Source organism: Crotalus tigris, unplaced genomic scaffold (genome assembly GCF_016545835.1).
Source record: "Crotalus tigris isolate CLP2741 ecotype Arizona unplaced genomic scaffold, ASM1654583v1 scf7180000019817.510193, whole genome shotgun sequence".
In the NCBI taxonomy this organism is placed as follows: Eukaryota; Metazoa; Chordata; class Lepidosauria; order Squamata; family Viperidae; genus Crotalus; species Crotalus tigris.
The window spans coordinates 335733-353106 of NW_024097726.1; the positions used below are offsets into that span (position 1 = coordinate 335733).

The following is a 17374-nucleotide window of genomic DNA, read 5'->3' on the forward strand; positions in this document are numbered from 1 at the left end:
TCTGTCTATTCCCAGTGGAATAATAGATAGATGATAGATAACAGATGAGAGAGAGAGGGAGGGAGGGAGGGAGAGGGAGAGAGAGAAAGAAGAAGAAGAAGAAGAAGAAGAAGAAGAAGAAGAAGAAGAAGAAGAAGAAGAAGAAGAAGAAGAAGAAGAAGAAGAAGAAGAAGAAGAAGCTAATATCCACATCTCTAATTTCTTTTGCATTGGTGTTATTGTCTCTGTGACTTTCAGTGTCCATGTAACAGTAGCAAATATTGAGAATACTGATGGTCGCACATTATTTTGATTAACTTTGGATGCTATATGAATGTAATAATTTTCAGATGATTAATACCAGGCACCTTTTCCTAATATTTCCTGGAGTATATGCTGAACCAAATTGTTTGGAATGACAACCTACTCATTATAAATCCAGCTTTGCAATGTCTGACCTAGTAAAAACATGAATGAGAGGTAATCAGCCAGTAACATAGAATAGACTCAGAATCAAAGAAAAAGGATGCTGAAAAAACAAAGACAACCTATTTTCTTCTTACAAAACAAAGAACAAAGCATCTGAGCATATATTTGGAGTATATGAGCATTAATTTAATTCAATTTCTTTATTTTTTTCTTCTTTTTCGTTTTATTGAGCTGAAAAGTATGGTTTGATGACCACTAATCTCTTTTAAAGATAGCATAGGAAAAAAAGGAGAAGCAAATTAAATTTAAACTTCTGATTGAAGTTTAAATAATGAATGTCTATTTATTCTTCTTGGACCCCACCTTTTTTTTCAAATAAAAATACCAATCTTTTCTTAGTTTACTCACTCTTTAGGAAGGAGCTAAACAGGTTTAAATGTATTATATTGTTTGCACCTCAGAGTCCATATTTCTCATTCTCTTACTTGTTATATATCCATTATCACAGTTATTTTTTCCCATGTTTTGGGAAAATGGGAAAATTCACATTGCCTATATTGTAATACATTTGAAAATGTGGGAAAAATTGCATTTCAAAGAACAATTACACTTCCTTTCATTTATGCCAATTCTAAATGATCACATTGAGGTAAAATGTATTTTCATAGAAACATGATCCAACTGGTAACACGTGGAAAGAATTCAAAATGGAACAACAGTTGGCAATCAAACAGATTATGACTAGGAGCTGTGGTGATGCAGTGGTTAGAATGCATTATTGCAGGCTAATTCTGCTCACTGCCAGGAGTTCGATCCTGACTGGCTCAAGTTCCCTCAGCCTTCCATCACTTCGAAGTCAGTAAAATGAGAACTCAGATTATTAGGGGCAATATACTGACTTTGTAAACCACTTAGAGAGTGCTGTAAAGTTCTATGAAGAAGTATACTGTAAGTCTAAGTGCTATTGCTGTTGCTATTGCTATAGAATAGATAAATGAAAAATGTCTTGACTTTTCTTTCAGATATGGATGACTGTTTTGAATGTTCACAAGATCATTATCCAAATAAAGAAAAGAAAGGATGTATCCTGAAATCGGTAGTCTTTCTAACTTTTGAAGAAACCTTGGGACATTGTTTAGCCTCAGTGGCTTTTTGTTTCTTCTTCTTGACCACTTGGGCACTTGGAATTTTTATTAAGTACAGAGAGACTCCTATTGTCAAAGTCAACAACCGGTTTCTCACCTACATCCTACTTGTCTCTCTTCTGCTCTGTTTTCTCTCCTCTTTGTTCTTTCTCAGCCAGCCTGGCAAAGTGACCTGCCTTCTCAGACAATCAATGTTTGGCATCACTTTTTCAATGGCCATTTCTAGTGTTCTGGCCAAAACCATCACTGTAGTTGTTGCTTTCATGGCCACTAAACCGGGATCTCAGATGATGAGATGGGTGGGGAAAAGATTAGCTTTTTGCACTGTCCTTTCCTGTTCTCTTTTCCAAGTGTGTATTTGTATCCTTTGGTTGTTGATATCTCCCCCATTCCCTGAGTTGGATATGCATTCAGAGCTTCAAGAAATGATTTTACAGTGCAATGAGGGATCAGCTTTCTTTTTCTTCTGTGTCTTGGGCTACATGGGTATCTTGGCCATTGCCAGCTTTATTGTGGCTTTTCTTGCCCGTAAATTACCTGACAGTTTTAACGAAGCCAAGTTCATCACCTTCAGCATGTTGGCCTTTTGCAGTGTGTGGGTCTCCTTCTTTCCAGCCTATCTGAGCACAAAAGGCAAAGCCATGGTAGCTGTGGAGGTCTTCTCCATCTTGTCCTCCAGCGCTGCATTACTGGGATGCATATTCTTGCCAAAGTGCTACATCATTGTTTTCTGGCCTGAGCTAAACCACAGAAAGCAACTCATGAAGAGGAATTATTAGTATATCATGTAATATTTCTCACTATATTAAATGGTTGCCAAACAAGAATAGAACATCTGATTGCTGTCTAGAGGTACATATAGAAGTAGATATTTCTGTCAAAAGAGGGTTTATGGAAGATTATTATGATTTCTGACATTTCCTATGAGTACCCATTGCAAAATAAGTGTTCAGGCTGCTAGGTTTTCAACCATTCTCTTAACCTAGCCCTTTCTTATTTTGAATGTATTTGAGTATCTATCCATTTTGAGAGAAACATGTATTTTACACGGTTATCACAAAGTTTCAGTTTTGGATTGGTTAGGGTTGTTTGAAATTTAGTGTTTCTGGATGTTTTAAAACTGGTACATATAATGTTATTTTTAAAAAGTTTTGTGCTGACTCTCTATCCATCCAACTATTTGTACTGTAACTTATTATCCGGTTAATCAATAATAAGGAAAATGTAGTGAAACAAAATGTATTCCTCCTGATATCTCATCCTTTATTCAAAGTATATGGTGACAAATTACTTTAATCAAAAGTGATTTGATTTGGTTTGATATTAGAAGTGTGGCTTTTTACAAGAAAACCAAAGGTGAAATTTAGCAGAGATAATAGAAAAGGATGTAGAGCTCTTTCTTATACAAGGAAGGACCACCAAGAATGAAAATATCTGGGAAAAAACTGTGAGTGTTCCATTGGATGTGGATACAGAGACACATATATAGAAACACAGAGACATGGATACACATGTACACATATATGTATACATACACATACATATAAATATATGTATATATAAAGAGGCCCTTCAGTTACAATTCATTACACTAAATGTTAAGAGGGGACATATCATGACATAGTGATGTGAATCTTGCAACTTCTGCATCTGCATCAGATGGAAAAATATAACAGTGGACCTTATGTCTTGGCATCCCCAAATATCTGTTGTTATACTTAGGATTGGACCTGGTTGGTTACATAGGACATCACCAGGAAATGTTGGAATTACAGGTTGGGGGAGGCGATTTTTGACATTGCTTCATTGCCAGTTCAATTACAAATTCACAAGGCCATCAGAAATCACATTTCTCTTAAGGTTGATCAAATGTCTGATTAATCTTTTCAAAAAGTTACTAAAATTCTGTAATCAACAATGACCCTTCCAGGTCTGTAGTAGCATATGGCACCACATCACTCATTGAGCCATACTGTGGCTAGCTAAGCAGCCTCAAATTTGGTTCATATTTCAGTGTGTGAGACTCAAGAAACCCCACAGATATTGGTTCAATTGTATTGATGTGGCCAATAAAGTTTTAAGAAGGGTCAAAAATATATCTGTGTAGGTACTATGGATTGAGAATGTCTATGGAGAGCCTCAATCATCCAGATCATGGTTGTTTCCAAAGGTGCTTTTTTTTCCCTAAAGGCAACTGGACTTTCTTGTCCTTTTTCCTCTGCAAACATTTCACTTCTCATCCAAGAAGCTTCTTCAGTTCTAACTGACTGGTGGGGAATGAAAGAGTTTATATTTTTTGTGCAATCATCTGCAGTCTTCAGAACAGATGACTGCAAAGAATATAAATTCTTCCATTCCTCACCAGTCAGTTAGCACTGAAGTACCTTCTTGGATGGGAAATGAAACATTTTCAAAAGGGAAATAAAAAACACAAGAAAGTCCAGGACAGTGCCTTTTGGAAAAAAAAAACCTTTGGAACAACACAGTGAAAAGAAAATTGTAAATGAAAAGACAAAGACTGCATCATATAGAATATATAGAATAGTATATAGTAGTGGTGGCAAACCTATGGCATGCATGCCAGAGGCGGCACTTGGAGCCCTTTCTTTGGGCACACATGCTGTTGCCCCAGTCTTGCCTCCTCCCTTGACCCCCTCCTCACCAGCAGCCCCCTTGGAGGAAAGTCACTCCTGAGTGTGGCCCACACGGAGCAGCACAGCCAAGGACATGGCAGCCAGGCAGTGTAGACAAGACTCTGCCCTCACACCGCATCGCACACAGTTGGTCTTCTCTTTCCAGCCTTCAGCCTCACAGAAGATTTCTTGTCACTGGGTTAACCTGTTCAGATATTGTTTATTTAGTGAACTTTAAAATAAAGAAAACTAAATAACAGTGGTTTCAGGGATTATAGGCATGATAATTGCATCTGCCACCATCAAGTCACAGCAACAGTTTTACCGGCAAACGTGGTCTCCACCCCACCTCCTCTCCAAAGTGAATTGATTGTATTGTCTTTTCCCAACAGAACACATACATACAAGCACAAGAGAGAGGGACAAAAACACACAGAGAGAAATACACAGAAAGAGATTTGCTCACATCTCACTCTCCTCCTATGTTTCAAAAAATGGTCCTCCAATTACATTAATTATTAATAAATCTAAGTTGGACTTCAGGTTCAGTTCAAAATGGCAGCTATCTGCAACTCTTTAAAGCAGCTGCCTGATCTTGAAAAAAGATGCAGCTGCTTTGATGAGTCAGCAGCAAGTATTTGAGAAGCAGTTGTGGACATATTTTGCCCAAAATGTATTGCTACAGGTCAATGCAATGTGGATTTGTTTAGTTTAAAGATTGAACGGGCTACTCAATCTTCATAGCTGCCTTAAAACAAGCAAAAAGAGTGTCCTTTAAGTTTAGTTTCTGGAAAATATGAGTGATATGGCAACAGTAGAGAGCAATTGTTCCCAATGAATGCTCCAATGGCATTTAGACACTACATGAATGATAAATAAATCAACAGTTTATTCCAAATTTTATTTTTCATTCCAAATTCAAATAAATTTGCCACAATATTGGTATGAATAACTGAATATCTTTAAGTTGATTGGTGCAAATAATAATTAGTTGAGTAGGCATTCTGCCCTATATAATTTCATATAAATTCAGAAATAATCCCACTTTAGTATACAAATGTAGGCCATTGTTATATGATAATAAGAGACTCCTCATCTTTTTCTTCTTATCAATTGTCCCTTGCTGTTTAGTTCAGACTTTAGAAGAATGATGTAGCATTTGGGCGAAAAGATACAACCCAATAACCCAGCACTGGAAGTTAAGATGGAGAAGATCTCCACAGCTACCATATACTTTCCTTTGGTGCTCAAATAGGTTGGAACAAAAGACAACCAAACGCTACAAAACACCAACATACTAAAAGTGATGAACTTGGCTTCATTGAAAGTATCTGGCAACTTCCTGGCTAGGAAAGCCACTGTAAAGCTGATAAAGGATAGGAATCCCATGTAACCCAAGACAAGATAAAACAGAATGGTGGTTCCTTCATTACATTCTACTACAATTTCTCCAGGGACTGAGTACATATCTAAATTTGGGAATGGAGGTGAGGTTGTCACCCAGACAATACAAGTAACTACTTGAACCAGAGAGCAGGAAATGACAATAGAGCTTGACAATCTTTTTCCCATATATGTCCTCATCTTGGATCCTGGTTTGGTGGCCATAAATGCTACCACCACAGTGATAGTTTTGGCCAGTACAGAAGAAATAGCCACAGAGAATATGATGCCAAAAACAGATTGTCGGAGAAAGCAAGTTGCTTCCCTTGGCTGTCCAATAAAGAGCAAAGAAGACAAGAAGCAAAGAAGAAGGGAGATAAGAAGAATGTAGGTGAGATCCCGGTTGTTGGCTTTGACAATAGGGGTATCTCTGTGCTTAATGAATGTTCCCAACACCAACACTGTTATCAAAGAAAAGGAAACTGCCACTGACATTAAACTGATTCCTAAAGGTTCCTCATAAGAAAGAAAGCTTATTGTTTTGGGGATGCATCCATCCCTGTTCTTGGTAGCATACTGATCTTCTGGGCATTCAATACAATCAATCGTATCTGAAAAGGAAAAGAAAAGAATGGATTTATTACATCTAATTGGAAACCACTTCTATTTGGACATTGATGGGAAGATAGGCTTACTGTGGAGACTGAATCTATTATAGTTAATTAGACAACAAGTGATAAGATATGGCATTAAGAAAGAAACATGGGTATTTTATACAGGACAAATTATTTATAATTTTTCAGGATGATTGAGGATAGATAAACTTTCTATGAGTGGATTACAATAACAGTTTGTTGATAGAAAGTTTTGAAATTTTAATCTTGTGTTGTTTTATTGTTATTATTTTTTCTGTTAAATATGTTATCCCTAATGTAATATATAGAAGACAGGTCAATAACTTGCAGATAGATTTACTAATGTAAAAATGGGGGGGCTGTTTCACAAGGTGTGAGAAATAATAATAATAATAATAATAATAATAATAATAATAATAATAATAATAATGAGGAGGAGGAGGAGGAGGAGCAGGAGGTTGGAAGGGACCTTGGAGTCATCGAGTCCAACCCCCTGCTCAGGCAGGAAACCCTACACCATTTCGGACAAATGGCTGTCCAGTTTCCTCTTAAAAACTTCCAGTGTTGGCGCATTCACCGCTTCTGGAGGCAGGTTGTTCCACTGGTTAATTGTTCTGACTGTCAGGAAGTTTCTCCTTAGTTCTAGGTTGCTTCTCTCCTTGATGAGTCTCCATCCCTTGCTTCTTGTCCTGCCTTCAGGCGCTTTGGAGAATAGCTTGATTCCCTCGTCTCTGTGGCAGCCCCTGAGATATTGGAATACTGCTATCATGTCCCCCCTCGTCCTTCTCTTCATTAAACTAAATATACCCAATTCCAGCAACCGTTCCTTGTATGTTTTATATATTTATATATTGAAGTAATGTATTAATCAGTATTCAGTTAGGGGGGATAATATATGTATACCTTTTTTCTTTTTTAATGTCTTGTTGTTTTGTGGGGTTTTTTCCCCTTTTTGTCTCTTTTGGGTTCTTTGGAGTTTTAATTTTTTCTTGAATGAAATATAAACAGATTAAAAAAAGAAATGAAAACATCCTGTTTAAGGATCAATATACAACATTCTGAAGAATACACGATATTCTTGAAAAGCCAGCACCAAAGAAGATTTCCTACTGCTAATATTGCCTGTTCTCTTGTTCTTGTTATGAAATCTAATATAGTAATTTATCATTTGTTGTATTTGAAAACTTTCAACCTTTTCCCTTCATAGTAAATTCTTAATTTTTCTATTGCTGTACAGCTGAACTGGGCCTTGAAGAAATGAAGGTTCTTTAATAGAAATCTCCATCCGGGCATATGCCTCAATATTTTTCAATACTGACATTTGTTGTCACTGAATTCCATCTCAACATTTCATGTCCTTTCATCCAGCTTGAAGAATACTTTGCTCTTTGATAATTTTTTTTTCTTGTAAGCATTCTAAATACTATTCTTTATTCTTTATCAGTTTATTCCCCTTTTCTTGGCACTGGTGAGACCACACCCAATGTATTATGCATTATTCTGGTCCCCAAATTTCCCAAAAGATGTTGAAAGCCCTCAGGCTGATACAGGGACTTGAGGACATGACATATGAGAAATTTAACCTGAGGGAAGGGAAAATACTTAAGGGAAAACATGCTTTCTGTGCTCAGATAAATAAAAGGGAGGCATAAAAAAATCCCGTATTTTCTGGCGTATAAGACGACTTTCTAAACCCTGAAAATCTTCTCAAAAGTCAGGGGTCGTCTTATACGCAGGAATATACAGGTAGCTGTTCTCTGAATTTAAAACCAATCTGCCCCCTAGTGGCCAGCCCTATTTTTTTACAGAAATAAGCACCAACAGGACAAAGCTTTCTAGCAGCAAAGGAATGGAGCTCCTATTGTGCTCATCTATAAACAGAAATTCAATATTATACTGTATTTTCTGGCGTATGACTTTCTAAACCCTGAAAATGTTCTCAAAAGTTGGGGGTCGTCTTATACGCCCAGTCGCCTTATACGCCAGAATATATGGTAGTCAAAAGTTGGAACTAGGACCAAAAACCCTGGTTATAAGTTACAGCTTTCTAGATTTTATATAAATATAAGGAGAAACATATCTATTCAACAATGGAAGGATCTGTCTATAATGTTATGGGGTTCTCCATTGCTGGAGAAGTTGCTTTCATTGATTGTATTGCATACTCCAGAGGGTAGCATTATATCAACATTATGGTCCCATCCAGTTCCACAGTTTTATAAATTTAAGATTCTATCACTGTGTGAATTAATGAATGTATCAGTTTATCACGGAGACAGGCATGAAGCATGGGAGGATGAGCATTTTTTTTCGTTGGGTTTTCTTTTTCTTTCTTTCTTTTGATTTGATGTTGGATGGAAAAGTTCAGAGGATCTCATGAATGCAAGAACAAGGGGACAGTTGCTACTTCTTTATCTCAAATAAAGAAGGTGGTGCTGTTGAATATAATGCATTGCCTACCCTTCAACTTTGAGATCTTCCTTTCTGGGCATGGTGTGCAATCATAACAGCAAAATTTATCCTTTTCTCTTTTTTTCTTCTGATACCCTGGAGGGCAAGATTCAGAACATACGGAAACTGGTTGTACCTACCAGAAAGAAAGAAGTAGCAATGGGTTTAGGAGAAGCAAGCCAAGGAATTTAGGTTTTCACAGCTACTATTTACAAATGAAATGACGTCTGGGTAGTCATGAGGATAGTAAATATATGAGGCCATATTCACAGTCTCACACAGCATTTCCCCCTTCAGCAGTTGATATAAAGGAACATTGTGGGTTGCTATTATTTTTATAATCTAGATAATAAAGATCTGGAGCTCAAGCAAATAAATAATCAATCAATCAATCAATCAATTGACTCAACCCAAAACTTTTAGAATGAAGAAATGAGTAGTGATATTCCTTGATGATGCTGATAACAATTATTTCTTCTAACTCAATCAAAATTTCATTCACTGGAAAATGAAAGCACAAAATTCTGCTTGCGTATTTTGGCCATGTCACCCAATCAATCTTACTAGAAAAGGCTAGTATGGTGGGAATGGGCAACAGTAAAAGGAAACAAGGCCTCTAAAAACCATGGTATTTAGATACTACCAAAGCAGACACCGCCAGACCATAAAACAGCTGAAAAAAAGGTATAAAAGATAAGAAACTATGGAGGGATCTGGTCCATAGAATCAGATATGTTTGAACAGATAGGATCATCAAGTAGAAACATGTAGGGTATGGTTTCTAAAATATAACAGAATAACAGAGTTAGAAGGGACCTTGAAGATCATCTACTCCAACCAACTCTTCAAGCAGAAGACCCTATACCATTCCACACAAATGGTTATCCAATATCTCAAAACCCTCCAGTGTTGGAGCACCCACAACTTCTGGAGGCAAATTGTTCCACTGATTAATTGTTCTAGCTGCCAGGAAATTTTTCCTTAGTTCTAAGTTGGTTCTCTCCTTGATTAGTTTCCATCCATTGCTTCTTGTTCTAGCTGCCAGTTCTTTGGAGAATAGGTTGAACTATTTACTTATTCCGATAAATACTGTAAAACAGTGGTTCTCAACCTTTTTAATGCCGCGACCCCCAACCGGTCGTAAGTCGAGGACTACTCAACCAGTCGTAAGTCGAGGACTACTCAACTGGTGCAGCACCGTTTGCAGAATGGGACTTTTGGCAGGTTCAGCAGGGCAGAGACAGCCTGGACAATTCCTATTGGCTTTTGAAAGCCCATAGAATTAGACTCTATTCAAGAGAGTCTATTCTATTGGCTTTCAAAAGCCAATAGAATAAAAGGGAGTAGCACAATTAAGGAAAAGAGGGGGAAAATGGCAGACTGCATTGTTTGGCGACCCCCATGAAATGGTCGTTCGACCCCAAATGGGGTCCCGACCCACAGGTTGAGAACCACTGCTGTAAAACAATTCTAGAGGATAAGAAGGAAAATCAGAAATTAAATACTTATCTATATTATTTTTAAAAGTGCTTTCTATTCTGGTTTTCTTTTTTTCCTTATTACCATTTATAAATAATAAAATAGTGGAAATGTTGGCATTAAGCTCAAAAATGTCTACCTTTTTATATCATAGATATATTTGATGGATCTATATTATGTTCTACTCTATTCTAATATACTTTATGTAGGTATGATTTATCTTTTTCATGTTATATTAAGCATCAGTTGTAGAATCTCAGTAATTCTCTATCCATTTATTGACATTTTCCTTATTAAAAGTCCTTAGCTTACAAGCATTGATTTAGTTAGTTTGAAGTTACAATGGTTTATGTCAAGTGACTTATGACTGTTTTTCACACTTACGACCTCATTACTATATCCCCATGGTCAAAGGATCAAAATTCAGATGCTTGGCACTGGCGTATATTTATGATGGTTGCAGGTCCTAGGATCATGTGATCACTTTTTGTGACTTTCTAAAAGTGAAATCAATGGGGAAGCTAGATCCACTTAGCAACCATGTTACTAAGTTAACAACTGCAGTGATTCACTTAACAACTGAGACAAGAAATGAAGCAAAACTCACTTAACTACTGCCTTACTTAGCAATAGAAAGTTTGGATTCAGTTGTGGTTCTAGGCTGGGTTCAGTCATGGTTCTAGCCAAGGATTGCCTATAGTACACTTACATGGCTGAGCGAAGTAGAAGAACAGAAAGACAATGGAAAAGATGGTATTAGTTGAATGTCCTCTAAAGAACTGAAGATAACCATCAGGAACAATCCAAGGTGAAGGGCTTCTGTCCACAGATTGTCACAAGGTTTCAGACTCAACTTAATGATACCTACCTATTTTTTATGGAAATAAATTGTCAACCATGATGGGCTCAGCCCATTCAGAAGAATGGAAAGACAGTGGAAAAGATGGGTAGATGTTATTAATTGAACGTCCTATAAAGAACCAACGATAACCATCGGGAACAGGGTGAAGGGCTTCTGTCCACAGACACACAAAGTTTCAGACTCAACTAATTGTTATGGAAATAAATTGTCATCCATGATGGGCTCAGCCCATTCAGAAAAAGCAAATGTTAAGTTACAGGTCTGAAGATGAAAAAATATTCTGAAAAAGAATCATAGATCATACCTGCTTATAACGCTGGGGCCACATAATTGATGAGTCATCAATATTGAGATTTTTCCCTTCAGGATCCACTGTTCCAATTTGCACTCTAACGAAGGAGTTATTTGGGAATGTGATTAAGTTTGTGATATCAAATCCACCACCCATTTCCTTCCTTCCATTGAAGAACACTGTTTCCCCAGCAGAATTGTTGAACACAATAGATTGAAGAACTAGATGAAGCTACATCCAACATACAGAGGGAGACAGAGAGAAAGGAAAACAACACACTGAAAATTGATTGGAATTTTTCTGAACACATCTCCTTCTTTTTGTGCAATGCATGAATATTCAGTCTACCATGTGCAACTTCTCAAGAGACATAACAGACCAATAACCATGTTAGACAGACAGAGAGACAGACAGATAATTTTTAAAAAGATAGAGATAGATAGACAAAAATCAGTTGATAATGATACTTGTTAGCTGGGCTAACTTTATTGGTTGAGGACGAAGAGAATGATTAAAGATGCAGAAAATGATGAGAGGACATAAATCACAAGTACAAAGGGACTGTAGTTTGTAAAATAGAATAGAATAGAATAGAATAGAGTAGAGTAGAGTAGAGTAGAGCAGAGCAGAGCAGAGCAGAGCAGAACAGAACAGAACAGAACAGAACAGAACAGAATAGAATAGAATAGAATAGAATAGAATAGAATAGAATAGAATAGAATAGAATAGAAACTGGAAGGGATCTTGGAGGTCTTCTAGTCCAGACCCCCACTAAAGCAGGAAAACCTATACCATCTCAGACAAGTCACTGTCCAATCTCTTCTTTAAAACCTCCAGAGATGGAGCACCCATGATTTCTGAAGGCAAGCTACTCCACTGATTAATTGTCCTCACTGTTAGGAAGTTTCTCGTTAATTTCAGATTGCTTCTCTCTTTGATCAATTTCCAGACATTGTTTCTTGTCCTGGTTTCTGGTGCTTTAGAGAACCATTTGACCCCTTCTTCTTTGTGGCAGCCTCTCAAATACTGTAATACTGCTATCATATCACCCCCATTTTTTCTTTTCTTTAGACTAGCCAAACCCAAATCCTGCTGCCATTCTTCATATGTTTTAGTCTCCGGGCCTTTGAACATCTCAGTTCCTCTTCTCTGAATTTTCTCCAACTTACAACTTCAGAGAGCTTATCTTAGACTTTGTACTATTTCAGGCTTGTATGCACTAGACCATAGCATATTTCCACACTCAAGTAAACAAGAACCAAAAAGTGCAGCTACAGGGTTCCCAACAAGTAGTTCTCTATATTTGTTCTCTATCAGTGGAAATACAGGTATGTATTAATTAATAATAAGATGGTTATCCCAAAGATGCTTTTTCATGAGGCAACTGGACTTTTTTGTTTTTCTTTGAAGATGTTTTGCTTCTCATCCAAGAAGCTTCAATTCTGACTGGATAGTGGGAAGGGAAGGATTTATACTCCTGCAGACAGCTGTTCATTTGCCTTCTTTTAGGGAGTCCTTAGTGCTACCTAGAGGCTTATCTGTGTCTTCAGAGTCACCTGAGTAGTGCAAATGTGTGTAGAACTGTTGAAAGGACTGTGTTGTAGACTGGAGACAGATGATGTCTTATCCCTCCCCCTCTGTTGAGAGAGGGCTGCTCAGTTTTGACATAGATCGACGCTAAAAGAATGCAAAGGACCAGCTGTTTGTAAGGAGTGTAAATCCTTCCATTCCCCACTATCCAGTCAGAAGAAGCTTCTTGGATGAGAAGTGTAACGTCTTCAAACAAAATCAAGAAAGTCCAGTTGCCTTATGAAAAAGCATCTTTGGGATAACTATGACCTGGATGACTGAGAATCTCCATAGACAGTAAGATGGTTAATACTGGTTGACATTACATCACTCTAAAGATATTTGCACACACGGACACTTCAGAATACAGAATGAGAGAGTGTGAAGGGATGGTGGAGGCTCATTTTGAAGTTTTCCAATGTGGAACAACAGTAACAGAGAAAGAGTAGCAGTATCAACTTTTCAGAACTCTAAACTATAGATCTTTTACAATATCCAAATGTTTTTTTTTAAATAAAGCATTTCCCGCCACCTGACATAAGTCATGTTTCCCATATGAAGGAAAAAGATTATTATTATTATTATTATTATTATTATTATTATTATTATTACTATTACTATTAATAAAGTTGGAAGGGACCTTGGAGGCCATCTAATCCAGTGGTTCTCAACCTTTTTAATACCGCGACCCCCAACCGGTCGTAAGTCGAGGACTACTCAACCAGTCGTAAGTCGAGGACTACTCAACTGGTGCAACACCGTTTGCAGAATGGGACTTTGGGCGGGCTCAGCAGGGCAGAGACAGCCTGGACAATTCCTATTGGCTTTTGAAAGCCAATAGAATTAGACTCTATTGAAGAGAGTCTATTCTATTGGCTTTCAAAAGCCAATAGACTAAAAGGGAGTAGCACAGCTAAGGAAAAGGGGAAAAAATGGCGGACTGCGTTGTTTGGCGACCCCCGTGAAATGGTCGTTCAACCCCAAATGGGGTCCCGACCCACAGGTTGAGAACCACTGATCTAGTCCAACCCCCTGCTCAGGCAGGAAACCCTATACCATTTCGGACAAATGGCTGTCCAGTCTCTTCTTAAAAACTTCCAGTGTTGGAGCATTCACCACTTCTGGAGGCAGGTTGTTCCACTCGTTAATTGTTCTAACTGTCAGGAAGTTTCTCCTTAGTTCTAGGTTGCTTCTCTCCTTGATTAGTTTCCATCCGTTGCTTCTTGTCCTGCCTTCAGGCACCTTGGAAAATAGCTTGACTCCCTCTTCTTTGTAAGGCCCGCTCCTGAGTATTGGAACATGCTATTCAGTCCCCCCTCGTCCTTCTGTTTGTTAAACTAGACATACCCAATTCCATCAACGATCCTATATCTTTTTAGCCTCCAGTCCCTAATCATCTTTGTTGCTCTTCTCTGTACTCTTTCTAGAGTCTCAACATCTTTTTTACATCGTGGTGACCAAAACTGGATGCAGTATTCCAAGTGTGGCCTTACCAAGGCATTGTAAAGTGGTATTAATACTTCACGTGATCTTGATTCTATCCCTCTGTTAATGCAGCCTAGCACTGTGTTGGCTTTTTTGGCATCTGCAGCACACTGCTGGCTCATATTTAAATTATTGTCCACTAGGACTCCGAGATCCCTCTCATAGTTACTACTATTGAGCGATATACTCCCTATACTATACCTGTACATTTGGTTTTTCTTGCCTAAATGTAGAACCTTACTTTTTTCACCATTGAATTTCATTGCACCCAGTGTTCAAGTCTGTCTAGATCCTCCTGTATCCTGTATTATAATTGTTCTTCAGTGCATCATAGAGAACAACAGAATTACAGAATTGGAACAAACCTTGGAGGTCTTCTAGTCCAACCCCCTGCTTAAGCAGAAGACCCTATATCATTCTAGACAAGTGTCTGTCCAGTCTCTTCTTAAAAGCTTTCAGTGATGGAGCACCCACAACTTCCAAAAGTAATATTCCACTGATTAATTGTTCTCAATGTCAGGTAATTTCTCCTTAGTTTTCAGGTTGCTTCTCTCCTTGATTAGTTTCCAACCATTGCTTCCTGTCCTGCCTTCTAGTGCTTTGGAGAGGTTGACCTCCTCTTCTTTGTGGTGGCCCCTCAAATAGTGGAATATTACTATCGTGTTTCTCCTAGTCCTTCTTTTCACTAGACTAGACATACGACTTTAATCGCTCATTAAAGAGATAATATGGATGATATATGAGTCTCTACTAATCTTTTTATGAGGGAAAGAGAAACCCACAGCCATTACCTGCCAAGGCTGAAGACTTTGAAGTTTGGTCCTTTTCATACCACTCTTTGATGTGAGTTTGGATCTAAATAACTCCATGGAATGTAAAGCATGTGCTATAGCATAGACCGCATTGTAGATGCTATAGCTAGGACCAGTCATGTGCATTTCGAACAGAGTTCCAGGAAGTTTTTTCAAGCTCTCTTCCCAAGAACGTACTTCTGTGACTTCCATCTTCTTTGGACATTGAAATAAACAGTTAAAAGCTTGCTCCAGGAAGACATCCAGAAAATTATTTCCTTCAGCTTGACATGGGTCTAGGGCCAGAAGAAATTTCTGGAACTTGGGCAGTTGATGGGAGTGAACAGTAAAAGAAATGGCTCCTTGAAACACTTGCAAATCTGAGCCCATCTGAATTCTTGTCATCCCAAAATCAATCTGGGCAGTCATAACCCATACCCTTTGAAAGAATATATCTGAATTATCATGAGTTGCTTGAAGCATAAAATTGCTCAGCAATATCATGGACAAGTTTTCTCCATAAACAACAATTGTATTAACATTGACATTAGTCATCGGTAGATAAATATTCCAGACTTTCCTGTTAACACTGAAGATATCATCCAACTCTGCTTTTGGGATTTTTGTTGTGAATGCTGAACAGATTCCATTCTGGGAAAGCAGGGGTTCTAACATCTGTATGAAATGTTCTCCACTGTCATCATCAGTGATGAAGAACCCAATCCATGTCCACCCGAAATGGTGAAGTAACTGGATAATTCCCCTATACTGACTGGCTTCATTTGGAACCATACGGTATAGAGCTTGGGATGGTGTAATATGGCTCTCATCTTGAGCAAAGGAGCCATAAGTAAGCTAAAAAAAAGTAGTTTTTTTAGAAACTGGCTGGAAGGAATGTATAAATAAATCTGCATGCAAGAAAATTTTTGTACGTGTCAGAGTAAAAAAAAAAAGTATCTTTGTCTGCATAAACCCACAAGGTAAACATCTATTTTCTTTTTGTTTGAATGTTTCTGCATGTTAAAAGAAATATGATTTTCTGGAACAAGTATCTTGCAAAAAGGTATACTAAATGTAGTTAATTGGAAAAAGTGCAGAGAAGAACAATTAAGGTGAGTAAAGGCCTGGAAACTAAAACATATGAAGAAATGTTCATATGGGTATGGCTAATCTAGAGAAAAGAAGGACTAGGGATGACTTGATAGCAGTGTTCCAGTATTTGAGGGGCTACCACAAAGAAGAAGAGGTTAACGTATTCTCCAAAGCACCAGAAGGCAAGACAAGAAACAATGCATGGAAACTAATCAAGGAGAGAAGCAACCAGGAATGAAGGACAAACTTCCTAATAGTGAGAACAATTAACCAGTGGAACAGCTTGCCTTCAGAAGTAGTGGGTGCTTCATCACTGGAGGTTTTTAAGGAGAGACTGGACAGCCACTTGTCTCAAATTTTATAGCAATGTTTCCCAAACTTGAGAACTTTGAGACCGTTGGACTTCAACTCCCAGAATTTCTCAGCCAGAGATACATGTCTGGGGAATTCTGGGAGTTGAAGTCCAACGGTCTCAAAGTTCTCAAGTTTGGGAAACACTGTTTTATAGGGTCTCTTGCTTGAGCAGGGGGCTGGACTAGAAGATCTTCAAAGTGCCTTGGCAGCTCTATCCTGACACAATTTTATTCTTAATCTCCTATCCCTTTTCCACTTTGGGGAAACATTGCTGTTTATCTATAATGCATTTCTGACCTGCAAAATCAAAGTAAGAAGAAAAACGATTATAATTTATAAACTTCTCCATTATTCTGTGAGCAGATCTTACCTGTGGGATCTTATAAAGACTTAAAAGGTTTGCCATATGGAATGAGACAACGGAACCAAGTCCGCCAATAACAGCAATAAGCTTTTTCCCAGAATCACATTCATAATTAGGTAAAAGACTGCGCATCTTGAAAAGAAGGTCCAGAGTGGTCCGATAGGTCATCATTGCATCATTGTAGCTATCACAGATATGGAATCCAAGCGTGATATTGGGTAAGATCTTGGAATCCTCATTTATTTCATTTATGGCAAATGCCAAGGCCAGGATGTGTTGGTAGAACTTGGTCACCATGCTGCCAATAAAGTGAGAAGCAAATTGTCCCATCATAGACTAACATTAAAAGGAAAATGCTGCAATACTGACTCAGATTCATTGCAAGCAACAGTCATAGTTTTTCATCACTGTTTGAAAGAGGGAATAACAGA

At 37.9% G+C, this 17374-nt stretch overlaps 1 protein-coding gene across 1 annotated transcript; it reads right to left on the reverse strand.

Moving 5' to 3' along the window:
• Positions 1–747: 747 nt before the first annotated feature.
• Positions 748–17240, reverse strand: LOC120317765 (vomeronasal type-2 receptor 26-like). The gene is made up of 6 exons (XM_039364605.1): positions 16950–17240; positions 15134–15988; positions 11301–11519; positions 8665–8791; positions 5311–6180; positions 748–797 (listed from the first exon to the last, which is right to left on the reverse strand). Exons 1-6 carry the CDS (start codon positions 17238–17240, stop codon positions 748–750), a joined length of 2412 nt encoding a protein of 803 aa, XP_039220539.1.
• Positions 17241–17374: the final 134 nt, after the last annotated feature.

Bases quoted from the DNA above. Each gene is read 5' to 3' on its own strand.
- LOC120317765 (XM_039364605.1), bottom strand. From the start codon at position 17,240: ATGGTGACCAAGTTCTACCAACACATCCTGGCCTTGGCATTTGCCATA. The intron at 15,989-16,949 runs GTAAGATCTGCT...ACTTTTTTTTAG, and splicing joins GTCTTTATAAGATCCCACAG to CTTACTTATGGCTCCTTTGC. The intron at 6,181-8,664 runs GTAGGCAATGCA...TTTCCTTTTCAG, and splicing joins GAAGATCTCAAAGTTGAAGG to ATACGATTGATTGTATTGAA.